The 24207-nt window shown below is 40.3% G+C and overlaps 1 protein-coding gene across 3 annotated transcripts in view; it reads left to right on the top strand.

Annotated features, from left to right (window-relative positions):
- Positions 1 to 24207, top strand: part of LOC128701823 (heparan sulfate 2-O-sulfotransferase pipe-like) — a 96577-nt gene that overhangs the window by 1340 nt on the left and 71030 nt on the right. For all 3 annotated transcript variants that reach the window (XM_070099869.1, XM_070099867.1, XM_070099868.1), the window contains exons 2-3: positions 2602 to 2929; positions 9852 to 10083. In XM_070099869.1, the coding sequence (XP_069955970.1) occupies positions 2610 to 2929; positions 9852 to 10083 (552 nt within the window). In that variant the 5' untranslated portion in view covers positions 2602 to 2609. The remainder of the gene's footprint in view (positions 1 to 2601; positions 2930 to 9851; positions 10084 to 24207) is intronic.

Genomic DNA, 24207 nt, shown 5'->3' with positions numbered 1-24207 from the left:
ACTGCCATCCACACACTGTCAGTGTTGAGGGAGGAGTAGGTAGGAGGGAACACACACTCCTCAATCCATTACTTTCAATGAGAAAAAACAAGGTGGACAATGATAACTAGGAAATGCGTGAAAATCTCATTGCCAGTTCAGACACAGCACAACATTTCCAGCTCAAACACAGCACAACATTTCCAGCTCGGACACAGCACAACATTTCCAGCTCAAACACAGCACAACATTTCCAGCTCAGACACAGCACAACATTTCCAGCTCGGACACAGCACAACATTTCCAGCTCAGACACAGCGCAATGCTATAGTAGAATGTTTAAACAATTTCCACATTCCAGCAACAGGTTACTACCCCATTCTGTGGGTAGTTAAAATATTGTAGAGGCATATAATGGGTCCAGGGACTGGGTCTAAATGTTTCTGTAGCTAATCTGGTTACAGTGGTAATGAACTGTTTACATGTATTATACTGGGATAATTTATGTTATGTGCAGAAAATTTAAACAGTTTCTGTTTGACCACAATATACTTTCATTTCAGCCAAAATCAAAGTATACTGTGAGTCCCTGTTTGGCCTGAGTGTGACAGTGATATTCACGGTCTGGCAGGATATAAAAACGTTTGAAACTTTGCCAACACAAATATTCAACTCACCATCCACATTTTTCTTTATACACATATGACCTATACATAGGAGAAAGAAACTCATGAAAATGTTTCGGTCCGACGTTGTAAGTTTGTGTGTGGGAGTTGTGTGTATTGTTCCTGTGACTGTATTATACCTCATTGTTCTCTTTATAATTAGGTTCTCTTTCCAAACATATATCTTGATTTGCACCTACTTAGAAGCTACAGGTACAGTATTAGTAAAATTTATAGACTTATTCACTATGTTGAATGAAGATGCATCATAATATTCAACTAGCAGTTGATAAATTAGACACCTGGGCAACGCTTGGGTATCTTTACTGAGGAAACGTTTCGCCACACAGTGGCTTCATCAGTCCATACAAAGGATAATGGTGAAGAACAGGAGTTTGAGGTAATCAGTCCCTCAGCCTTGAGTCGATGTGGTCAGTCCATCAATCTTGAAAAGAATACAGCATATGTGTGAAGAAGTAGCTTATATACCGTAGGCAGGAGAGGTGCAGCAGTCGTAGGTGGTGTCACATTTGTTCAATGTGGAAGTAGGTCGTGCCCAAGGGTTAGGCAAGTTGAAGAATTCCCTGTATTAAGATCCCAAGATGTTGCTGTGTCAGACAGGAATGTAGATGAATGGTTCAGAGAACCGACAAGTTGATAAATTAGACACATGTGCAACACTTGGGAATTCTTCAACTTGCCTAGCCCTTGGGCACGACCTATTTCCACACTGGACAAATGTGACACCACCTACGACTGCTGCACCTCTCCTGCCTACGGTATATAAGCTTCTTCACACATATGCTGTATTCTTTTCAAGATTGATGGACTGACCACATCGACTCAAGGCTGAGGGACTGATTACCTCAAACTCCTGTTCTTCACCATTATCCTTTGTATGGACTGATGAAGCCACTGTGTGGCGAAACGTTTCCTCAGTAAAGATACCCAAGTGTTGCACCTGTGTCTAATTTATCAACTTGTCGGTTCTCTGAACCATTTATCTACATGTAGCAATTGTATACAGCCTTATTGAAGACAATAATAATAATAATAATAATAATAATAATAATAATAATATCTTTATTTCTACAAGTACATACTATATAGAAAGCCGCTTTTTATGCAGAGCATTTTGGGCAAATTAGGTCAGTTTTGTCCCAAAATGCGACCCACACCAGTCGACTAACATCCAGGTACCTATTTTATACTAATGAGTGAACATTGACAGCAGGTGTCTTATGGAAACACGTGCTAATGTTATCCAGCCGTACCGGAGATTCGAACTCTGGACGTCAGCGTGTGAGCTACAAGGGCTGGGGGTTGCTATGCCTCAGACCAAGCATTGTCGTGGTGGCTGGATCACCTGGCAGATAATTAATTTTTATAATAGGAAAAGTTAATAAAAATAAGATTAGGTTAGGTAGGGTTGTCAGGAAACAGGACAAGTGTTTCCTGACGCGGGTCTGTCATTTGATGACCCGCAGCTGGAGTTTTTGGTTATCTGACAGAGGCCTTCCGCTGGCTTACCCCTCCACCCCTTTAAAAATTATGGTTATAGTTTAAGATTAGGAAGTTCCTCTTTAGCTGCTGTTTCTGTTACCAGAACGAGTTTCTCCATGACTATTTCTTTAACGCACTCGCCTGTTTGTACTTTCTTTGTGGTTGCAGGGGTCGAGTCACAGCTCGTTATCTCACCTCTTTACTGACAACTACTGAGTGTTTGTCACAAAGAAACAGCTTATTGGCATTTTTATGCGTAATTAACAGATATATAGAGCATATCTAGAACAATTTTAAAAATGTATTAGTAATCTTTCGTGTTTTCAGTGGAGATGCAAATATATCTGTGGTCAGCCAGTTGATACTTGAACACATAACAGGTCGTAGTTTATGACTTGTCAGGAAAGATTATCCCTTTTCAGGACCAACATAATACCACCATTCTCTCATATAGGCAGGACCATGAGATGGATGATACAGCAAGTCCGTCTCCGTGTGTTGTGTCACCTGCTACTGCTGCTACTGCTGCTGTTGCTGCTACTATGTTATGGAGGAATAACCCACTGGCTGATGCAGCAAGCCATCACCACCACTCAACCGGATGACGTTAACAAGCCACCACTAGATGCTAACAAACCACCACTAGACGCTAACAAACCACCACTAGACGCTAACAAACCACCATTAGACGCTAACAAACCACCATTAGACGCTAACAAACCACCACTAGACGTTAACAAGCCACCACCAGACGACGTTAACAAGCCACCACAACACCAGAGGTAAGGCTTGGCCCCTCAACCCCTCAAGGGAGATTCCTTGATGCTGGTGAGGGGCTCTTGATATAGCGAATTGGATCTGTGCTCCAGTTCCCTAAATTGAGTCTGAATACCTTCCAACCCGCCCACCCCGCCACATGTGTTGTATAATCCTACGGGTTTAGCTTTCCCCCATGATTATAATAATAGACTCCTCAGGGTACCTTGATGATGGTGAGGGGCTCTTGATGCCAGGAATTAGACATATTCTCCCATTCTTTAAATCTAGCCTGATTGCCTCCCATTCCCCAAGTGTGTATGATTCCTCCTACGAGTTTAGCGCTTCCCCTAAATATAATAGAGGTAAGGTTTAAACGTTGAAAAGCACTTAAGAGCAGTTACACACTTGACTGTGTGAGGGTCAGTAACAGTGTCAGAGCATCTTTTAAGGTGAGACGATGCTGCGATGTTATTGAAGGGCTCTTGATTCAGGGATATGGAGTTATCTTTTTCTAGCTTGGATTGAACCTGATTACCTCATATTTCACAGGTGCTTTATGACCCTTACAGGTTTACCACTTGTGAATATTATTATAGGGTTTGAGGTACCTTCCCCCATAATAATAATAATAGTAATTTATTTCTACAAGTACATGTACAAGGTATACAGACCTAGCTGACATCAGTGATATAATGTATCACTGATGTCAGCCGCTTGTTATGCACAGCACTTCCTGCAAATTAGGTCAGTTTTGTCCCCAGGGTGCGACCCTCACCAGTCGACTAACACCCAGGTACCTATTTTACTGCTAGGTGAACATGGAGTAGGCTAAATGGTTATAACTATGACGATAATTTTTAAACGGGTGGTCGGGTAAGCCAGCAGAAGGCCTCGGTCAGATGACCAAAAACTCCAACGGCGGGTCATCTAAGACCCACATCAGGAAACACATGTCCTTTTTCCTGACGAACCTTACCTAATCTAACATGAACAGGTACAGCAGGTGTCTTGAGGAAACACGTTCTAGTGTTTTCACCCATAACGGGGATCGAACCACGGACTTCAGTGTATGAGCTGAGTGCGCTAGCGATCCAGCTACGGAACACCCTTTGTGTGGACATTGTTGCTACTGTCCAAGCAGCGTTCTTGCTACTGTCCAGGCAGCGTTCTTGCTACTGTCCAGGCAGCATTCTTGCTACTGTCCGGGCAGCGTTCTTGCTACTGTCTGGGCAGCGTTCTTGCTACTGTCCGGGCAGCGTTCTTGCTACTGTCCAGGCAGCGTTCTTGCTACTATCCAGGCAGCGTTCTTGCTACTGTCCAGGCAGCGTTCTTGCTACTGTCCGGGCAGCGTTCTTGCTACTGTCCGGGCAGCGTTCTTGCTACTGTCCAGGCAGCGTTCTTGCTACTGTCCAGGCAGCGTTCTTGCTACTGTCCAGGCAGCGTTGTTGCTACTGTCCAGACAGCATTGTTGCTACTGTCCAGACAGCGTTGTTGCTACTGTCCAGGCAGTGTTGTTGCTACTGTCCAGGCAGTGTTGTTGCTACTGTCCAGGCAGTGTTGTTGCTACTGTCCAGGCAGCGTTGTTGCTACTGTCCAGGCAGCGTTGTCGCTACTGTCCAGGCAGCGTTGTTGCTACTGTCCAGGCAGTGTTGTTGCTACTGTCCAGGCAGTGTTGCTGCTACTGTCCAGGCAGTGTTGTTGCTACTGTCCAGGCAGTGTTGTTGCTACTGTCCAGACAGCATTGTTGCTACTGTCCAGACAGCATTGTTGCTACTGTCCAGACAGCATTGTTGCTACTGTCCAGACAGCGTTGTTGCTACTGTCCAGGCAGTGTTGTTGCTACTGTCCAGGCAGTGTTGTTGCTACTGTCCAGGCAGTTTTGTTGCTACTGTCCAGGCAGTGTTGTTGCTACAGTCCAGGCAGTGTTGTTGCTACTGTCCAGGCAGTGTTGTTGCTACTGTCCAGGCAGTGTTGTTGCTACTGTCCAGGCAGTGTTGTTGCTACAGTCCAGGCAGTGTTGTTGCTACTGTCCAGACAGCATTGTTGCTACTGTCCAGACAGTGTTGTTGCTACTGTCCAGGCAGTGTTGTTGCTACTGTCCAGGCAGTGTTGTTGCTACTGTCCAGGCAGTGTTGTTGCTACTGTCCAGGCAGTGTTGTTGCTACTGTCCAGGCAGTGTTGTTGCTACTGTCCAGGCAGTGTTGTTGCTACTGTCCAGGCAGCGTTGTTGCTACTGTCCAGGCAGCGTTGTCGCTACTGTCCAGGCAGCGTTGTTGCTACTGTCCAGGCAGTGTTGTTGCTACTGTCCAGGCAGTGTTGCTGCTACTGTCCAGGCAGTGTTGTTGCTACTGTCCAGGCAGTGTTGTTGCTACTGTCCAGGCAGTGTTGTTGCTACTGTCCAGACAGCATTGTTGCTACTGTCCAGATAGCATTGTTGCTACTGTCCAGACAGCATTGTTGCTACTGTCCAGACAGCGTTGTTGCTACTGTCCAGGCAGTGTTGTTGCTACTGTCCAGGCAGTGTTGTTGCTACTGTCCAGGCAGTGTTGTTGCTACTGTCCAGGCAGTGTTGTTGCTACAGTCCAGGCAGTGTTGTTGCTACTGTCCAGGCAGTGTTGTTGCTACTGTCCAGGCAGTGTTGTTGCTACAGTCCAGGCAGTGTTGTTGCTACTGTCCAGACAGCATTGTTGCTATTGTCCAGACAGTGTTGTTGCTACTGTCCAGGCAGTGTTGTTGCTACTGTCCAGGCAGTGTTGTTGCTACTGTCCAGGCAGTGTTGTTGCTACTGTCCAGACAGTGTTGTTGCTACTGTCCAGGCAGTGTTGTTGCTACTGTCCAGGCAGTGTTGTTGCTACTGTCCAGGCAGTGTTGTTGCTACTGTCCAGGCAGTGTTGTTGCTACTGTCCAGGCAGTGTTGTTGCTACTGTCCAGGCAGTGTTGTTGCTACTGTCCAGGCAGTGTTGTTGCTACTGTCCAGACAGTGTTGTTGCTACTGTCCAGGCAGTGTTGTTGCTACTGTTCAGGCAGTGTTGTTGCTACTGTCCAGGCAGTGTTGTTGCTACTGTCCAGGCAGTGTTGTTGCTACTGTCCAGGCAGTGTTGTTGCTACTGTCCAGGCAGTGTTGTTGCTACAGTCCAGGCAGTGTTGTTGCTACTGTCCAGGCAGTGTTGTTGCTACAGTCCAGGCAGTGTTGTTGCTACTGTCCAGGCAGTGTTGTTGCTACTGTCCAGGCAGTGTTGTTGCTACTGTCCAGGCAGTGTTGTTGCTACTGTCCAGGCAGTGTTGTTGCTACAGTCCAGGCAGTGTTGTTGCTACTGTCCAGGCAGTGTTGTTGCTACTGTCCAGGCAGTGTTGTTGCTACTGTCCAGACAGTGTTGTTGCTACTGTCCAGGCAGTGTTGTTGCTACTGTCCAGGCAGTGTTGTTGCTACAGTCCAGGCAGTGTTGTTGCTACTGTCCAGGCAGTGTTGTTGCTACTGTCCAGGCAGTGTTGTTGCTACTGTCCAGGCAGTGTTGTTGCTACAGTCCAGGCAGTGTTGTTGCTACTGTCCAGGCAGTGTTGTTGCTACTGTCCAGGCAGTGTTGTTGCTACAGTCCAGGCAGTGTTGTTGCTACTGTCCAGGCAGTGTTGTTGCTACTGTCCAGGCAGTGTTGTTGCTACAGTCCAGGCAGTGTTGTTGCTACTGTCCAGGCAGTGTTGTTGCTACTGTCCAGGCAGTGTTGTTGCTACAGTCCAGGCAGTGTTGTTGCTACAGTCCAGGCAGTGTTGTTGCTACTGTCCAGGCAGTGTTGTTGCTACTGTCCAGGCAGTGTTGTTGCTACAGTCCAGGCAGTGTTGTTGCTACTGTCCAGGCAGCGTTGTTGCTACTGTCCAGGCAGTGTTGTTGCTACTGTCCAGGCAGTGTTGTTGCTACAGTCCAGGCAGTGTTGTTGCTACTGTCCAGGGAGTGTTGTTGCTACAGTCCAGGCAGTGTTGTTGCTACTGTCCAGGCAGTGTTGTTGCTACTGTCCAGGCAGTGTTGTTGCTACAGTCCAGGCAGTGTTGTTGCTACTGTCCAGGCAGTGTTGTTGCTACTGTCCAGGCAGTGTTGTTGCTACAGTCCAGGCAGTGTTGTTGCTACAGTCCAGGCAGTGTTGTTGCTACTGTCCAGGCAGTGTTGTTGCTACTGTCCAGGCAGTGTTGTTGCTACAGTCCAGGCAGTGTTGTTGCTACTGTCCAGGCAGTGTTGTTGCTACTGTCCAGGCAGTGTTGTTGCTACTGTCCAGGCAGTGTTGTTGCTACAGTCCAGGCAGTGTTGTTGCTACTGTCCAGACAGTGTTGTTGCTACTGTCCAGGCAGTGTTGTTGCTACAGTCCAGGCAGTGTTGTTGCTACTGTCCAGGCAGTGTTGTTGCTACAGTCCAGGCAGTGTTGTTGCTACAGTCCAGACAGTGTTGTTGCTACTGTCCAGACAGTGTTGTTGCTACTGTCCAGGCAGTGTTGTTGCTACAGTCCAGACAGTGTTGTTGCTACTGTCCAGACAGTGTTGTTGCTACTGTCCAGACAGTGTTGTTGCTACAGTCCAGGCAGTGTTGTTGCTACAGTCCAGACAGTGTTGTTGCTACTGTCCAGACAGTGTTGTTGCTACTGTCCAGACAGTGTTGTTGCTACTGTCCAGGCAGTGTTGTTGCTACTGTCCAGGCAGTGTTGTTGCTACAGTCCAGACAGTGTTGTTGCTACTGTCCAGACAGTGTTGTTGCTACTGTCCAGACAGTGTTGTTGCTACAGTCCAGGCAGTGTTGTTGCTACAGTCCAGACAGTGTTGTTGCTACAGTCCAGGCAGTGTTGTTGCTACAGTCCAGACAGTGTTGTTGCTACTGTCCAGACAGTGTTGTTGCTACTGTCCAGACAGTGTTGTTGCTACTGTCCAGACAGTGTTGTTGCTACTGTCCAGACAGTGTTGTTGCTACAGTCCAGACAGTGTTGTTGCTACTGTCCAGACAGTGTTGTTGCTACAGTCCAGACAGTGTTGTTGCTACAGTCCAGACAGTGTTGTTGCTACTGTCCAGACAGTGTTGTTGCTACTGTCCAGACAGTGTTGTTGCTACAGTCCAGACAACGTAGACCCAGCTGTTCTTCCCGGGTGTGCTGTATTGTCATGAGAGACGGATCTCCTATCTGTTAGAATCATTTGGCGTCTAGTAAAGTATGTAAGGCAAGTCAGATTTAGTTAGTTGTAATTCATAGATGGTCAGACCTCAGTGGAAACTAGAATTATTCAATGGCTACGTGATTAAAAAAAAATATTATAATCATGGAGGAACGCTAAACCCGTAGGATTATACAGCGCCTATGGGGGGAGGGATGGAAGGTATTCAGACTTAATTCGGGGAGCTGGAGCACAGATCCAATTCCCTAGATCAAGAGCCCCTCACTAGCGTCAAGGAACCTCTACCTTATTGCGCGTAAAAAGAATAGTGCAGAGTGCAGCACAAGTTTCTAATGCAGTTCAATTTACCAATAAAGATTTGAAACCAATCGTGGAAACTAGTGTAACAATTTCTTCAGCCCATTAACAACTCAAACCTTAATCTACGATACTTTGAGTTTAAAACCAGGCAGAAGATGCATTTTCTAGTTACTAACCAGAGACCGATAACCCATGCTACACTAGCGCTTTAAATCTATACTCCTTGATCCACCACTAATTTCCCTTTCATCCATACTTTTCTGTCTTGTGAATCAGTTGTTTGTGTCACTTGCTTATGTGTCGCTTGCTTGCGTGTCACTTGCTTATGTGTCAGTTGCTTGTGTGTTGTTTTGGTTGGTTGTATGTCAGTTGCTTGTGTGTTGTCACTTGATATGTGTCAGTTGCTTGTGTGTTCTGTTAGTTGGTTGTATGTCAGTTGCTTGCACTTCCATTCCTAAGTCTTGACTTCTGTAAGTTCCAATGAACGCCAGTAAGACAGTACCACACATCTCTGTACAAACTGGTTTACACGTCGGAGGTTCCTTCCAGGTAGTCCAGAATCCTCTTCCTTGTCTCTTCTCATATAATAACATTTATATCTACAAGTATATAATACACATAATCAATGATATACTATATAGTAATCTTGTTATGCAGAGCATTTCGGGCAAATTAGGTCAATTTTGTCGCCAGGATGCGACCCGCACCAGTCCACTAACACCCAGGTACCTATGTACTGCTAAGTGAATAGTGACAGCAGAAGTCTTAAGGAAACAGGTCCTAGTGTATCCAATGTCTTGCACTCATCTCTCTGCCTAAATCTAACCATCTCTATCTACATATCTCATAATCTCTCTGCCTACACATCGTCCCATCACCGTCTACATGTCTCTCCCTACATATGTTATATCTCTTATTTTAGCATGTTGTCCAACACTTGAAATACATCTGCTACATTCTCATAACATCTCTGCTGGAAACTGTTATCATCATGATAAAGTTCCTGGTGGGCGAGACTTTACATGTAATGTTAACATCATGATGTTTATTCGATCACTCCTCAGAACTGATGATCATTGAATCAGTTTGAAACAATAGTGTCATACATTTGAAACTGCACTATTTGTTCATTAGCTACCCAATGGAAATAAGTCATTCTGTCTGACTTTCTTGGGTTATAATAGGTTCTCTACACATATGCTACTATGTATGATCTATCTAACTATATTTGTGTATACCTGAATAAACTCACTTATTCTTATTATACATATGTTTGTAGTTACCTGCATAAGAACTCTAACTCACTCTATCTAAATCATAAATAATTTTTAAGCATTAGGATTAGTTTGCCCGAAATACTGTAAGTATTATTGACTTTCTCTTGTGCCTACCAATTTATTTTTTTTACGTGCACTACATTATTTGTAACGCATAAAGAAATAAAAATTTCTATATGTATAATTTTGGTCATGGATACAAAGCAGGTCATCTTCTCAGGTTAAAAACCACACTTGGTATACCTGGAGTATACCTGGAGGGTGCTCCAAGTCATCGTGATGGTAGTTACATCAAGGAATACCAGAACACAGCAGTACTTTTCTTCAACCGCGTTCCTAAAACAGGCAGTGAGATGTTGGTGTTGCTGCTGCAGTGGCTGCAAGCACCTAACAACTTCAGACATGTCAGGCTCAAAAATTCTATCAGACGGTACCTTACTTCTAATGAGCAGGTAGGAACATAAAACTTTTGTTTAGAAATAATTTTGAGTTTATTCTCTGTATAAAAGTTATTATCGTTTTATTCGTCAGGAAGCAGGACAACTCATATAGATGGCACTGTAATGTGTGCATGCGAGCATTACTGCTTGTTATATGTAGATGATTTATTAGGAGGGATTCTAAGATATTATTATTAGTATTAGTAGTAGTAGTAATAGAATGCGTTAATTAAACTCGTATGTATCATGGAGTGATGAGGAACTGAGGTATCTGACCTAAACTTACTAAACCTATACTTTTGACTTCACACCCGAGATTTAGATTTTGATTAGATTTTGCCACCGAAGTGGCTAGTTTATTGTGCACCCCATATCCATCCTGTGGACGGTAGCGCGAGAGCATATGGATACACAAAAGGCCTAGGAACTAGGCCCCAAAGGGTTAACAGGAATACATATGGATTTATATCTACATATCTATAGTTCACTTATCTGTTACAAGCAAATTTAGGAAATTTGCTTAGTATATCTGGTATCTTATTTTCATTAATAAGATATCTTGACATGTCACATAGGTTATTATACTGTCTGTCTCTGTATTCCTCAATAAGTGGACAATTAAGCACATAGTGTTCAAGAGAGTGACCATATGCCTGATCACATAATTTACATTTAGTTTGATCATCATCTGTGTGTCTCCCAAACTGCCAGAAGTACTTGTGACCAAGCTTAAGCCTGGCCATTACAACATCAGTCAGTCTGTTCACATTGCAAGTTGCTCCATAAACTTACTTATCTACGTTCATGTTATCATAGTGGGTTATAGATCTACTCAGGCTTCTAACTGCATTCCTATAACAATCATTTTCATTATTTGCTTCTCTCCTAATATTATTCCTAATGCTAGACACAGTTATACCAAAGTTATATTCTACATTCTCCTTCTGGGTACTCTTCTTGGCTAACATATCAACTTTATCATGAAGGAGTAATCCAATGTGTGATGGGATCCATAGCAATTGTACATTAATTCCTTTGTCCCTAATTTATGAGTATCTATACCTGGCTTCTCCAATGAGCATGTTGTTGGAGTCATTATATGAGTCAAGAGCCTTCAATGATGACATAGAATCAGTAATGATGATAGAGTCAAGCTCACTGTCATAAGTTAGCTTTAGCGCCATTAGGATTGCAAACAATTCAGTTTGCAGTGTAGACACCCAGTTGTTAATTCTTATGCCTAACTCAACAAATTTATTATCGTTCTTAACTAGGGAGGTGGCAACAAGAGCAGATGCAGCCCTGCCAGAAGACTCCTGTTTAGATCCATCAATGTATATAACTTGTGATAACTTGTTACTACCAGCTAGGTGAGAAATTTCTTCTTGAGCAGTTGCTCTAACAAGAGATTTAAGGAAGGGATTACTAGAAATAAGCTTCTTGGGAGGGACTTGTAGGTATGTGATATTAAATGAACACATCTTCCCTGGAGGGGTGAAATGCTCTTGTTGCCTACAGTGATACAGTTCATGCAGGTTATAAAACTTAATGCAATTGCACGTTTTCACAATCCACTTAGATCTGTGTGTATTTACCTCTAGACACTTGGTAAGATTCACTGTGACAGTGTCTGGTTCGTTTCTCAACATTCTAATACCGAGTACAGTGTTAATTTCAACAATCCTATCACTGATACTAGAAATACCAAGCTCCTTCCTCATGTTAAGAACTTTTGTAGATCTGGGACAGCCAAGAATAATCCTGAGAGCTTCATTTTGCATTAACTCCAAGGGTCGGAGAGAACTTTCTCTAGCTAATATCAACATGGGAGCAGCATAATCAATTAAGGACCTAACATAGGCTATGTACATCATTCTCACGATTCTCACATTTGCACCATAGTTGGGATTGTAGCCAGCAACAGCTTTGTGAGCATTTAGCCTAGCTTTACATTTCTTGTTTAGTTGTGGTATAGTGGATTTGTTAAAGGGTACATCTACACCAAGATATCTGTAAGTTTTAACGTAGCTAATGATTTCACCTTGCAAATAGATGGGTGGGGGATGTCGTTTGCTTGTTAATATCTTAGTTTTAGAGGAAGATATTATGAGGCCTAGTCGATTACAAATTGCTTGAACTTCATTAAGAATGGTATTCATCTTCTTATGCCTTGTTGTATGGATCATGATATCATCAGCATAGCTTATAGCTATATGTTTAGGTGAGGCAGGTAGAGCATTTAGGAGAGCATTAATCAGAATATTAAATAGCATGGGACTAAGAACTCCTCCCTGCGGTGTACCTAAAGACATTTCTTTAGAATCACTTCTGAAGCCTTGGTAAAGGACAGAGGATACTCTATTTGACAGGTATCCTATTATCCAGCAGAGTAAGCTACCACCAATATTCATTTTGGCTAGTTCATGTAGTATAACGGTTCTGTTCGCAATATCAAATGCAGATTTTAGATCAAGAAAAGTGGTAAAACTAGTAGAGGTGTGTGCAGTGAGAAAGGTGGAAATACAGTTCTGCACACTTTTACTTTTCATGAACCCATAGAGGTAGGGGGAAAGTTGATGTCTGATTCTGTAGTACAGTCTGTTAAGCATCATTCTTTCAAAAGTTTTACAAAGACAACTAGTTAAGGAGATCGGCCTAAATGTATCAGGCTGTTGGGGCTTAGGGATAGGCACAATGAGACTATTGGTCCAGGAAGTAGGAAGAACGCCCTCAATGTAACTGAGATTATACAGTGCCAACAAAGGGTTATCAGGCACGTGCCTTAGAGTTCTGAGAATATCATAGGTTATACCATCCTCTCCAGGAGCAGTTGATCGACCTTTGGTTAATGCATTATCTAATTCATACTCGGTAAAGTGGCAATCACTCTCATCAATATTTTGGCTCATAAAATTAATCAGTTTCAACATTTCTTCAGAAGTACTCTCTAAATTTTTTCTAATATGAGATGGAAGGCTTTCATGCCTGGATGTTTTGGACCAGTCATTTATGAGGTCATTTGCTTTTTCAAGAGGAAAGGGATGAGCAACATTGCCAGTCTTTTTCCTGGTTATTTTATTTATACCTTTCCAAGCCAAACTCAAAGGGGTGGACCTATTTAATCCACTAACAAACTGTTCCCATTCCTGTTGCCTAAGTTCTTCCTTTCTATTCCTTGCATTTGTTAGTGCAGCTTGGAACGTTCTGAGCAGGTCTGGGGTTCTACATTCACGGTATGCTTTACCAATCCTCCTAGCTGCATGTGTTACATTGCGCAGCTGTGGATCATTATAGTATTTACATTGGTTTTTATTGTTATTTATAGTGGAGGGTTTTTGTTTCCTATTCCTGCCCACTTGATCTGTGAGAACACTCTCAATAGTGGTAATTAAATCATCATTAAATTTTTTGTGTGCCAATGGGCTCGTAATTCTTATACCATTGATCCAAGTGGTTAATAAAGTTGTCTCTGTGTTCTGGTTTGAGAATAAGTTTCCTCCTTCTGTATTTAGCTCCTTGATTGCTGGAGATGTGATCAAGATTGACAGTTGTTAGTCTTGGGAAGTGATCAGATAGAAGATCATCAACTATGACAGAGTCATGCATCGTATATGATGTATTAAATCCAAGACACAGATCTAGTATGCCACCATATATGTGAGTAGGCTCAGTAGTGCCCACAATTCGAACATTATCATGCTCATTTAGCAATCTCACTAGTTTAGTTCCATTGGTGTTTGTTATAGACCCACCAATATTCTTATGTCTGGCATTAAAATGTCCAAGAATGATGGTATTACCTGGAGTTCACTATTGATGCGATCTGGTAAAGCATCAGGTCGAAGCTGGTTCGCTGGGGCATAGAGATTAAAAATGTTTATGGAAAAATCGCCTGCATATACTTTGACACCATGATACTGCATGTTAACTCGACTCTGAAAGGAAAGGAGTAAATGTGGCAAGCTCTTTCTGACATACATCACACAACAGTTGGTTGACCTTAGGTTATAAGCTGCATATCCAGGCAAGTTTGGTGGAGGTGCTCCATCTTTCAATCTACATTCCTGCAAACAGATGACATCAATATTCTTGGTTGCACTAATATGATGTAAGTCAGGCAACCGCTTCCTGATGGAAGCAATGTTCCATGAAAAGATTTGTAATGTATCCATTGTAGTGAGTTATTACAATCTCTTGCTCATAAGATGGTAAAACTATTATGCTTTGACTACAGTGTGCAGATATTTAAGAGCAAATAGCATAGTTTGTACGTCTTTATCTTCAGGACCTTTATTTTTAAACATTTTTCGGCATTTTGGCAGCCAGTGATAAGGCAAGTCTTGAAGGCAAGAATTATGGGCTTCTTTCTCACAAATTGCTGGAAGCTGAACGGAGATTGCTGCACTTTTGACATCATCACCATGCTCAAGAGCATCATCCTGATTACATATATTTATTAAACTTGTCAGGATCTGTTCAAGATGCTCAATTTTTTTCTGGAAAGTTGTTATAATATGAGGAAGGTCTAACGAATCCAATGCCTCTCCGGAGGATGGCACTTCTGGGTTAGTGCTTTCTTTAACACCTATCACCTTAACAGGTACCATGGTTACATTAGTGTTCTCTGTTTCATCATTCATTGCAGGTAGGTCCTGTGCATCTGACTCATCTCCAATTTCCAATGAGGTTACCTGTGTGGTGTCCGTCTGACTGTTGTAGTTGTGTGTATTGGGAGAAATGACAAACTCATCCCCATATTCAGGTGTAGCCATAGGTAGCTGTAGTGGCAGACCAGTAGTTCCATATGTGCTAGCAGGGATGGCTAGCTCCTCCACAGCTGGTGTGTGTGATGGCATTCTGGTATCACCAGAATCCTTTGCAGTGAGGTGGGGTTCTTGCACACTTTGCAGAGGTTCAGTCTCAGATCTGGCTGTGGTAGACTGGATGGCCCCATCCTCAGTTACCATTAAAGGACTGTTATCAGGTTTACATCGAAGGTTGTTTGGGTTCTGACTGCAGTCCTTGTGGGAGACTGTAACCCCAACTTCTTTACAGTTAATACACTTAAATTTTCGGCTGTCAAGGCCTACTGTGCATTCTCTAGTGGAATGTTTCCCAGCACACTTACCACACCAAGAATGTAGTATTCCACAGTCTACTGCAACATGGCCATAGTGCTGGCATTTGTAACACCTACGTTTAGGGGGTAGGTACACTTCGATGTTTAGGAACCCAGATATTCCGGGGGAGGGGCACAGGACCTACCCAACTGGCAATAATTTGGGATTTTCCTTTAAGTCTTTTAGGCTTGATGATATGCTCACTTAGAGTCAGATGGGATGGGTCCATGCAGAGAGGGTATCCAAAGATTATGATACTGACCCATTTTTTAAAGTGGTGAGTGTCTGATGGAGGTCGGAGCAGCTTAATATACCCATAAGGTGTACTAAGTAGATCATTAATCAGCTCTTTATTCTGTTCCACAAACACAAAGTTGTGTGTGTTTTTCCTAAATTGGATCCTTGAGTTAGGATGCTTGTTTACAGCTTCCATTAGCCATGCACACTTAGCAGGCAGCGGGGTGTTGTCAGGGAAGTTCAGCTTAACACATTCTTCCTTTGAAGAAAGACTTCTTGCATCCTCTGTGCACCAAGGACGTTTAGTATCACATTGTGTACGAGTCAAGTGAGTCTGACTACGTCGACGCTCTAGCCCTTTCTCACTTTTCTCTTTTGTTTACTTTTAAAGGTCTGGAAACTATCTTCATTTCCATCACCTGCAGAAATAGGTTCCTCTATGAGAGTTGCCATGTTTGCCAGTGATGATATCTGGTGTAAGACTCACAACACAAGAATTCCTCGCTTATCTTTCCCTTATAGCTTATGCAAGAGCAAATATTCACTACAAAGTCAGAAGTCCAAAATAGATCACAAGACACAAGTGCTCAAGTTCAATGAACACCTCCAACCATACTCAACCCAGACCACCACCACTCAATACGACACACACCCCACCAAAAACACACTCAGAGACCTCTTGTATGTGTGGTAATAATATGGTACATATAATGATATAATGGATGGTACAGGAGGCCTGGTCACTTATAGCATGATTCACTAAAAATAGTATTTCTGTAATTGTAAATCTGATACCGTATAATGCACTGTAGAGGGCTGGTATTAGTATGATGGTATTATTGTTACTGTAGAGGGCTGGTATTAGTATGATGGTATTATTGCTACTGTAGAGGGCTGGTATTAGTATGATGGTATTATTGCTACCACATAGTTTTCTTTTAATTCTTGTATTTACAACACAGAACAAGTACAGTATTGTGTTGTATAATGTACAGTACTATACAGGAAGACAGAATAGTATTAAACGATCATTTTGCTACCAAAAATTGCCAATACAACAGTGTACAATATACTGTAGTCGGCAACATTATACAAGAAAGTGTACAAAAATATGCTGTATTGTACTGTAGTCTTTTATAACTACAATATAGACAGCAGTGTACATGTATGTTACAATTTAAAAATATCGGTGCAGTATACAGTGACAGTATACAGAGTGACAGTATACAGAGTGACAGTATACAGAGTGACAGTATTCAACATTTGAATCATGCGTCTCACCGTGTATATATAATTAACCTCACAGCTGTCACTTTCATTTTCTTCAATAATCTTGGTGTTGTGTTGTTCCTCAGAGCCATCTGAACGGATAAAGAATAATGTGGTGCCGTTATGAAGGCATCTTCCACTGATGGTCTCTTCTGGATGCTGAACCAACTATAATTAGTTAGAATAACATTTTGGTCTTGCTAAAACAGATTCCAATACTGCTTCACATTCTTTGTTCAGCTCATCCAGAAGGAATCCGTCAGTGGCATGCCTGGTTTTTTCATCTGTTCATTTTCAACAACACTGAAAGTGTTGTTACAGGCATAAAAAAACGGCACACCGCAGGATCTTTTTTAATTTAGTATTTTTGGGGTAAATATGACTATTTTCTGAAGCAAACAAGAACTTTTCCATGAAAACTGAAGTTTTGGTCGCTGTTTCCTGTGTACCGCCACCAAACTGGGGTAATAACATAGTATATAAAATCAGACTTTTACTTAAAATTAACTTAAGTTCGTTGGAAAATCGAATTTTACTGAAAGTGCTTAGAAAAAAAAAAACGTAAAAATATTGGAACATCCACCAGCAAGTTGACAGTGGCAAAACAAAGTCCAGTCCCTGGACTCATTATGTACCTCTGTAATCTTATGACTACCGCCCACAGGATGGGTATGTGGTGCATAATAATAATATCTTTATTTACTACAAGTACATGTACATGGGTCCTACACAGATAACAGCAAGGAAATGAGTGAGCTTCTCAAGTCCCAATATGACTCAGTTTTTAGCAAGCCGTAACCAGACTGAGTCGAAGATCTAAATTAATTTTTTATGAGAGAGCCACAGAATTTGGTTAACACAAGCCTATCTGATGTTATCCTGACGCCAAATGACTTCGAACAGGCGATAAATGACATGCCCATGCACTCTGCCCCAGGGCCAGACTCATGGAACTCAGTGTTCATCAAGAACTGCAAGAAGCCCTTATCAGGAGCTTTTACCATCCTATGGAGAGGGAGCATGGACACGGGGGTCGTCCCACAGTTACTAAAAACAACAGACATAGCCCCACTCCACAAAGGGGGCAGTAAAGCAATAGCAAAGAACTACAGACCGATAGCACTAGCATCCCATATCATAAAAATCTTTGAAAGGGTCCTAAGAAGCAAGATCGCCACCCATCTAGATACCCATCAATTACACAACCCAGGGCAACGTGGGTTTCGAGCAGGTCGCTCCTGTCTGTCCCAACTACTGGATCACTACGACAAGATCCTAGATGCAGTAGAAGACAAAAAGAATGCAGATGTAATACATACAGACTTTGCAAAAGCCTTCGACAAGTGTGACCATGGCGTAATAGCGCACAAAATGCGTGCTAAAGGAATAACAGGAAAAGTTGGTAGATGGATCAATAATTTCCTCACAAACAGAACAGAGTTGTAGTCAACAGAGTAAAGTTTGAGGCGGCTACGGTGAAAAGCTCTGTTCCACAAGGCACAGTACTCGCTCCCATCTTGTTTCTCATCCTCATTTCTGACATAGACAAAGATGTCAGCCACAACACCGTGTCTTCCTTTGCAGATGACACCCGAATCTGCATGATAGTGTCTTCCATTGCAGACACTGTAAGGCTCCAGACGGACATCAACCAAATCTTTCAATGGGCTGCAGAAAACAATATGAAGTTCAACGATGAGAAATTTCAATTACTCCGATATGGTAAACATGAGGAAATTAAAACTTCATCAGAGTACAAAACAAATTCCGGCCACGAAATAGGGAGAAAAACCAACGTCAAAGATCTGGGAGTGATCATGTCGGAGGATCTCACCTTCAAGGACCATAACATTGTATCAATCGCATCTGCTAGAAAAATGACAGGATGGATAATGAGAACCTTCAAAACTAGGGATGCCAAGCCCATGATGACACTCTTCAGGTCGCTTGTTCTATCTAGGCTGGAATATTGCTGCACACTAACAGCACCTTTCAAGGCAGGTGAAATTGCTGACTTAGAAAATGTACAGAGAACCTTCACGGCGCACATAACGGAGATAAAACACCTCAATTACTGGGAGCGCTTTAAGTTCCTGAACCTGTACTCCCTGGAATGCAGGCGGGAGAGATACATGATTATATACACCTGGAAAATCCTAGAGGGACTAGTACCGAACTTGCACACGGAAATCACTCACTACGAAAGTAAAAGACTCGGCAGACGATGCAACATCGCATCAATGAAAACCCGGGGTGTCACTAGCACGTTAAGAGACAATATAATAAGTGTCAGGAGCCCGAGACTGTTCAACTGCCTCCCAGCATACATAAGGGGGATTACCAATAGACCCCTGACAGTCTTCAAGCTGGCACTGGGCAAGCACCTAAAGTCGGTACCTGACCAGCCGGGCTGTGGCTCGTACGTTGGATTGCGTACAGCCAGAAGTAACAGCCTGGTTGATCAGGCTCTGATCCACCATGAGGCCTGGTCACAGACCGGGCCGCAGGGGCGTTGATCCCCGGAACTCTCTCCAGGTAACAGTTCTAGCTGACATCAATGACATACTGCTATATAGAAAGCCCCTTTTTATGCTGAACATTTCGGGCAAATTAGATCAGTGTCCCAGGATGCGACCCACACCAGTCCACTAACACCCAGGTACCCATTTTACTGATGGGGAACATAGACAACAAATGGTAAGAAACACGCCCAATGTTTCTACTCTGGCTGGGAATCGAACCCAGGCCCTGGCCGTGTGAAGCGAGAGCTTAACCACCAGGCCTTTCACTTAAACATATTAAACTAACAAAACAAGCTGCCCACAGTGTAACAAATTGAATATGGGAAATAGAGTACATATAAATAGATAATTGGTACAGAGTCGTCAAGTGGGGAGGACAAGTTACAGGAGTTAACTGTATGGAGATATTTTAACTATGCAACAGGGATTCTTCAGTCATTTAAGAAGCTTGTTCCACAGGTGAAATATCGAGATAAACTTCCTTTCCACAACTATTTTTTTTTCCTCCATAGAAGAAGAGAGTGCAGAGAGTTTAGAAATTGAGGATCACAGATACGAAGAGCATGGAGAAAAATAAAAATAAGAACACCTATCTTGACAGAGGAAGCTTGGTCAGAGAAGTTGTGAATATACAAGTCACTGGTTTGTAATACACGGAAACAGAAAAGCCTGTAGTTGAGCGATGGACCTGTATTTCCAGAGAAGGAAGCAACGTTAGATTCCTATTCAGCATTGAACTTTATGGAACGATCAAGATGGTTAAATGCATCAAGAAAAGGTTGGAAGAGACTAGAGTCGTGTGACCAAACAACAAAGATATCTACAAAGCCAGAATGAAGGTCGCACCCAATAATGAGCAGAACAGTTTTGCTATGTAGATATCTTTGCTGCTTGGCCGCATGACTCTAGTCTTCCAATCTTGTCTTGATGCCCAATCTTGCTCCTTACATCAAGTTCAAAGCTGAATGGGAATCTAACTGTTTGCTTCCTTTCCTGGAAGTACATGTCCATCAATGGTGACCAGCCTTTATTCCATTTCCCTATATACTGTCCACACATAGACAATGTATATATACACTACGAGCAACTCTCAGCTATTTTACATGACTGTGTATCTAGCAAGTGATGCAAAACACCCAGAACTCACCACGTGGAGGTGGCTGCTGCTAGAGTTCCTTTATCCACTATCCATCAACAAAACAATAAGAAAAATAATACATTCCTCATAATATACATACTTGTGGGTCCATATAACATAAAATACTCAGAGAAAGAGCTCTCAAGTTAACCTTCCCGCTAGTTTTAAGTAATGAAAAACTTTTCCAAGGGTACAATTAATTCATTAAATCATGTTAGGAAATGAAGGTGCCATTACTAAATTTACAAATTATAATATTCTTAAATGTTTTGAGCTACCTCACAACTGTAAATCTATTTAATCACTACAGTTACCTAACTTTAACAGCAGTATGTTCCTTAACCTGTGTCAATATAGAGTAAGAATTATTATTAGTCTACCCGAAATGCTTAGGCATGCTAGTGGCCTTGTAACTAATATTTTGTATGTAATAATATTGTATAATTAAACCACACAGTGTAATAATATTGTATAATTAAACCACACAGTGTAATAATATTGTATAATTAAACCACACAGTGTAATAATGTTGTATAATAAGTAAACCACACAGTGTAATAATGTTGTATAATAAGTAAACCACACAGTGTAATATTGTATAATTAAACCACACAGTGTAATAATATTGTATAATTAAACCACACAGTGTAATAATGTATAATAAGTAAACCACACAGTGTAATAATGTATAATAAGTAAACCACACAGTGTAATAATGTAATATAATAAGTAAACCACACAGTGTAATAATGTAATATAATAAGTAAACCACACAGTGTAATAATGTTGTATAATAAGTAAACCACACAGTGTAATAATGTAATATAATAAGTAAACCACACAGTGTAATAATGTAATATAATAAGTAAACCACACAGTGTAATAATGTAATATAATAAGTAAACCACACAGTGTAATAATGTTGTATAATAAGTAAACCACACAGTGTAATAATGTAATATAATAAGTAAACCACACAGTGTAATAATGTAATATAATAAGTAAACCACACAGTGTAATAATGTTGTATAATAAGTAAACCACACAGTGTAATAATGTAATATAATAAGTAAACCACACAGTGTAATAATGTTGTATAATAAGTAAACCACACAGTGTAATAATTTAATATAATAAGTAAACCACACAGTGTAATAATGTAATATAATAAGTAAACCACACAGTGTAATAATGTAATATAATAAGTAAACCACACAGTGTAATAATGTTGTATAATAAGTAAACCACACAGTGTAATAATGTAATATAATAAGTAAACCACACAGTGTAATAATGTTGTATAATAAGTAAACCACACAGTGTAATAATGTAATATAATAAGTAAACCACACAGTGTAATAATGTAATATAATAAGTAAACCACACAGTGTAATAATGTTGTATAATAAGTAAACCACACAGTGTAATAATGTAATATAATAAGTAAACCACACAGTGTAATAATGTAATATAATAAGTAAACCACACAGTGTAATAATGTAATATAATAAGTAAACCACACAGTGTAATAATGTAATGTAATATAAGTAAACCACACAGTGTAATGTTGTATAATAAGTAAACCACACAGTGTAATAATGTAATATAATAAGTAAACCACACAGTGTAATAATGTAATATAATAAGTAAACCACACAGTGTAATAATGTAATATAATAAGTAAACCACACAGTGTAATAATGTAATATAATCAGTAAACCACACAGTGTAATAATGTAATATAATAAGTAAACCACACAGTGTAATAATGTTGTATAATAAGTAAACCACACAGTGTAATAATGTAATATAATAAGTAAACCACACAGTGTAATAATGTAATATAATAAGTAAACCACACAGTGTAATAATGTAATATAATAAGTAAACCACACAGTGTAATAATGTTGTATAATAAGTAAACCACACAGTGTAATAATGTAATATAATAAGTAAACCACACAGTGTAATAATGTTGTATAATAAGTAAACCACACAGTGTAATAATGTAATATAATAAGTAAACCACACAGTGTAATAATGTAATATAATAAGTAAACCACACAGTGTAATAATGTAATATAATAAGTAAACCACACAGTGTAATAATGTTGTATAATAAGTAAACCACACAGTGTAATAATGTAATATAATAAGTAAACCACACAGTGTAATAATGTAATATAATAAGTAAACCACACAGTGTAATAATGTAATATAATAAGTAAACCACACAGTGTAATAATGTATAATAAGTAAACCACACAGTGTAATAATGTAATATAATAAGTAAACCACACAGTGTAATAATGTTGTATAATAAGTAAACCACACAGTGTAATAATGTAATATAATAAGTAAACCACACAGTGTAATAATGTTGTATAATAAGTAAACCACACAGTGTAATAATGTAATATAATAAGTAAACCACACAGTGTAATAATGTTGTATAATAAGTAAACCACACAGTGTAATAATGTAATATAATAAGTAAACCACACAGTGTAATAATGTAATATAATAAGTAAACCACACAGTGTAATAATGTTGTATAATAAGTAAACCACACAGTGTAATAATGTAATATAATAAGTAAACCACACAGTGTAATAATGTTGTATAATAAGTAAACCACACAGTGTAATAATGTAATATAATAAGTAAACCACACAGTGTAATAATGTAATATAATAAGTAAACCACACAGTGTAATAATGTAATATAATAAGTAAACCACACAGTGTAATAATGTAATATAATAAGTAAACCACACAGTGTAATAATGTAATATAATAAGTAAACCACACAGTGTAATAATGTAATATAATAAGTAAACCACACAGTGTAATAATGTAATATAATAAGTAAACCACACAGTGTAATAATGTTGTATAATAAGTAAACCACACAGTGTAATAATGTAATATAATAAGTAAACCACACAGTGTAATAATGTTGTATAATAAGTAAACCACACAGTGTAATAATGTAATATAATAAGTAAACCACACAGTGTAATAATGTTGTATAATAAGTAAACCACACAGTGTAATAATGTAATATAATAAGTAAACCACACAGTGTAATAATGTAATATAATAAGTAAACCACACAGTGTAATAATGTAATATAATAAGTAAACCACACAGTGTAATAATGTAATATAATAAGTAAACCACACAGTGTAATAATGTAATATAATAAGTAAACCACACAGTGTAATAATGTAATATAATAAGTAAACCACACAGTGTAATAATGTAATATAATAAGTAAACCACACAGTGTAATCTTTACAGAAAAATAAACATTTCAATTTCAGTTTCAAGGTTCAGATTTTGTCATGAACAAAGAATACAAACAGCGAAACAGCTGGTAAATATTCAGTCCAAATCCATTGTTGCCAGTCTCCGTCCGTTGTGAATCATCACTTAATCCATTGTTGCCAGTCTCCGTCCGTTGTGAATCATCACTTAATCCATTGTTGCCAGTCTCCGTCCGTTGTGAATCATCACTTAATCCATTGTTGCCAGTCTCCGTCCGTTGTGAATCATCACTTAATCCATTGTTGCCAGTCTCCGTCCGTTGTGAATCATCACTTAATCCATTGTTGCCAGTCTCCGTCCGTTGTGAATCATCACTTAATCCATCGTTGCCAGTCTCCGTCCATTGTGAATCATCAATCAATCCATCGTTGCCAGTCTCGGTCTGTTGTGAATCATCACTTAATCCATCGTTGCCAGTCTCGGTCCGTTGTGAATCATCACTTAATTCATCGTTGCCAGTCTCCGTCCATTGTGAATCATCAATCAATCCATCGTTGCCAGTCTCGGTCTGTTGTGAATCA

Source organism: Cherax quadricarinatus, chromosome 69 (assembly GCF_038502225.1).
Source record: "Cherax quadricarinatus isolate ZL_2023a chromosome 69, ASM3850222v1, whole genome shotgun sequence".
NCBI lineage: Eukaryota > Metazoa > Arthropoda > Malacostraca > Decapoda > Parastacidae > Cherax > Cherax quadricarinatus.
The sequence above is the reverse complement of the archived record's forward strand: the minus strand, read 5'-3'. Positions and strand labels throughout refer to the sequence as shown.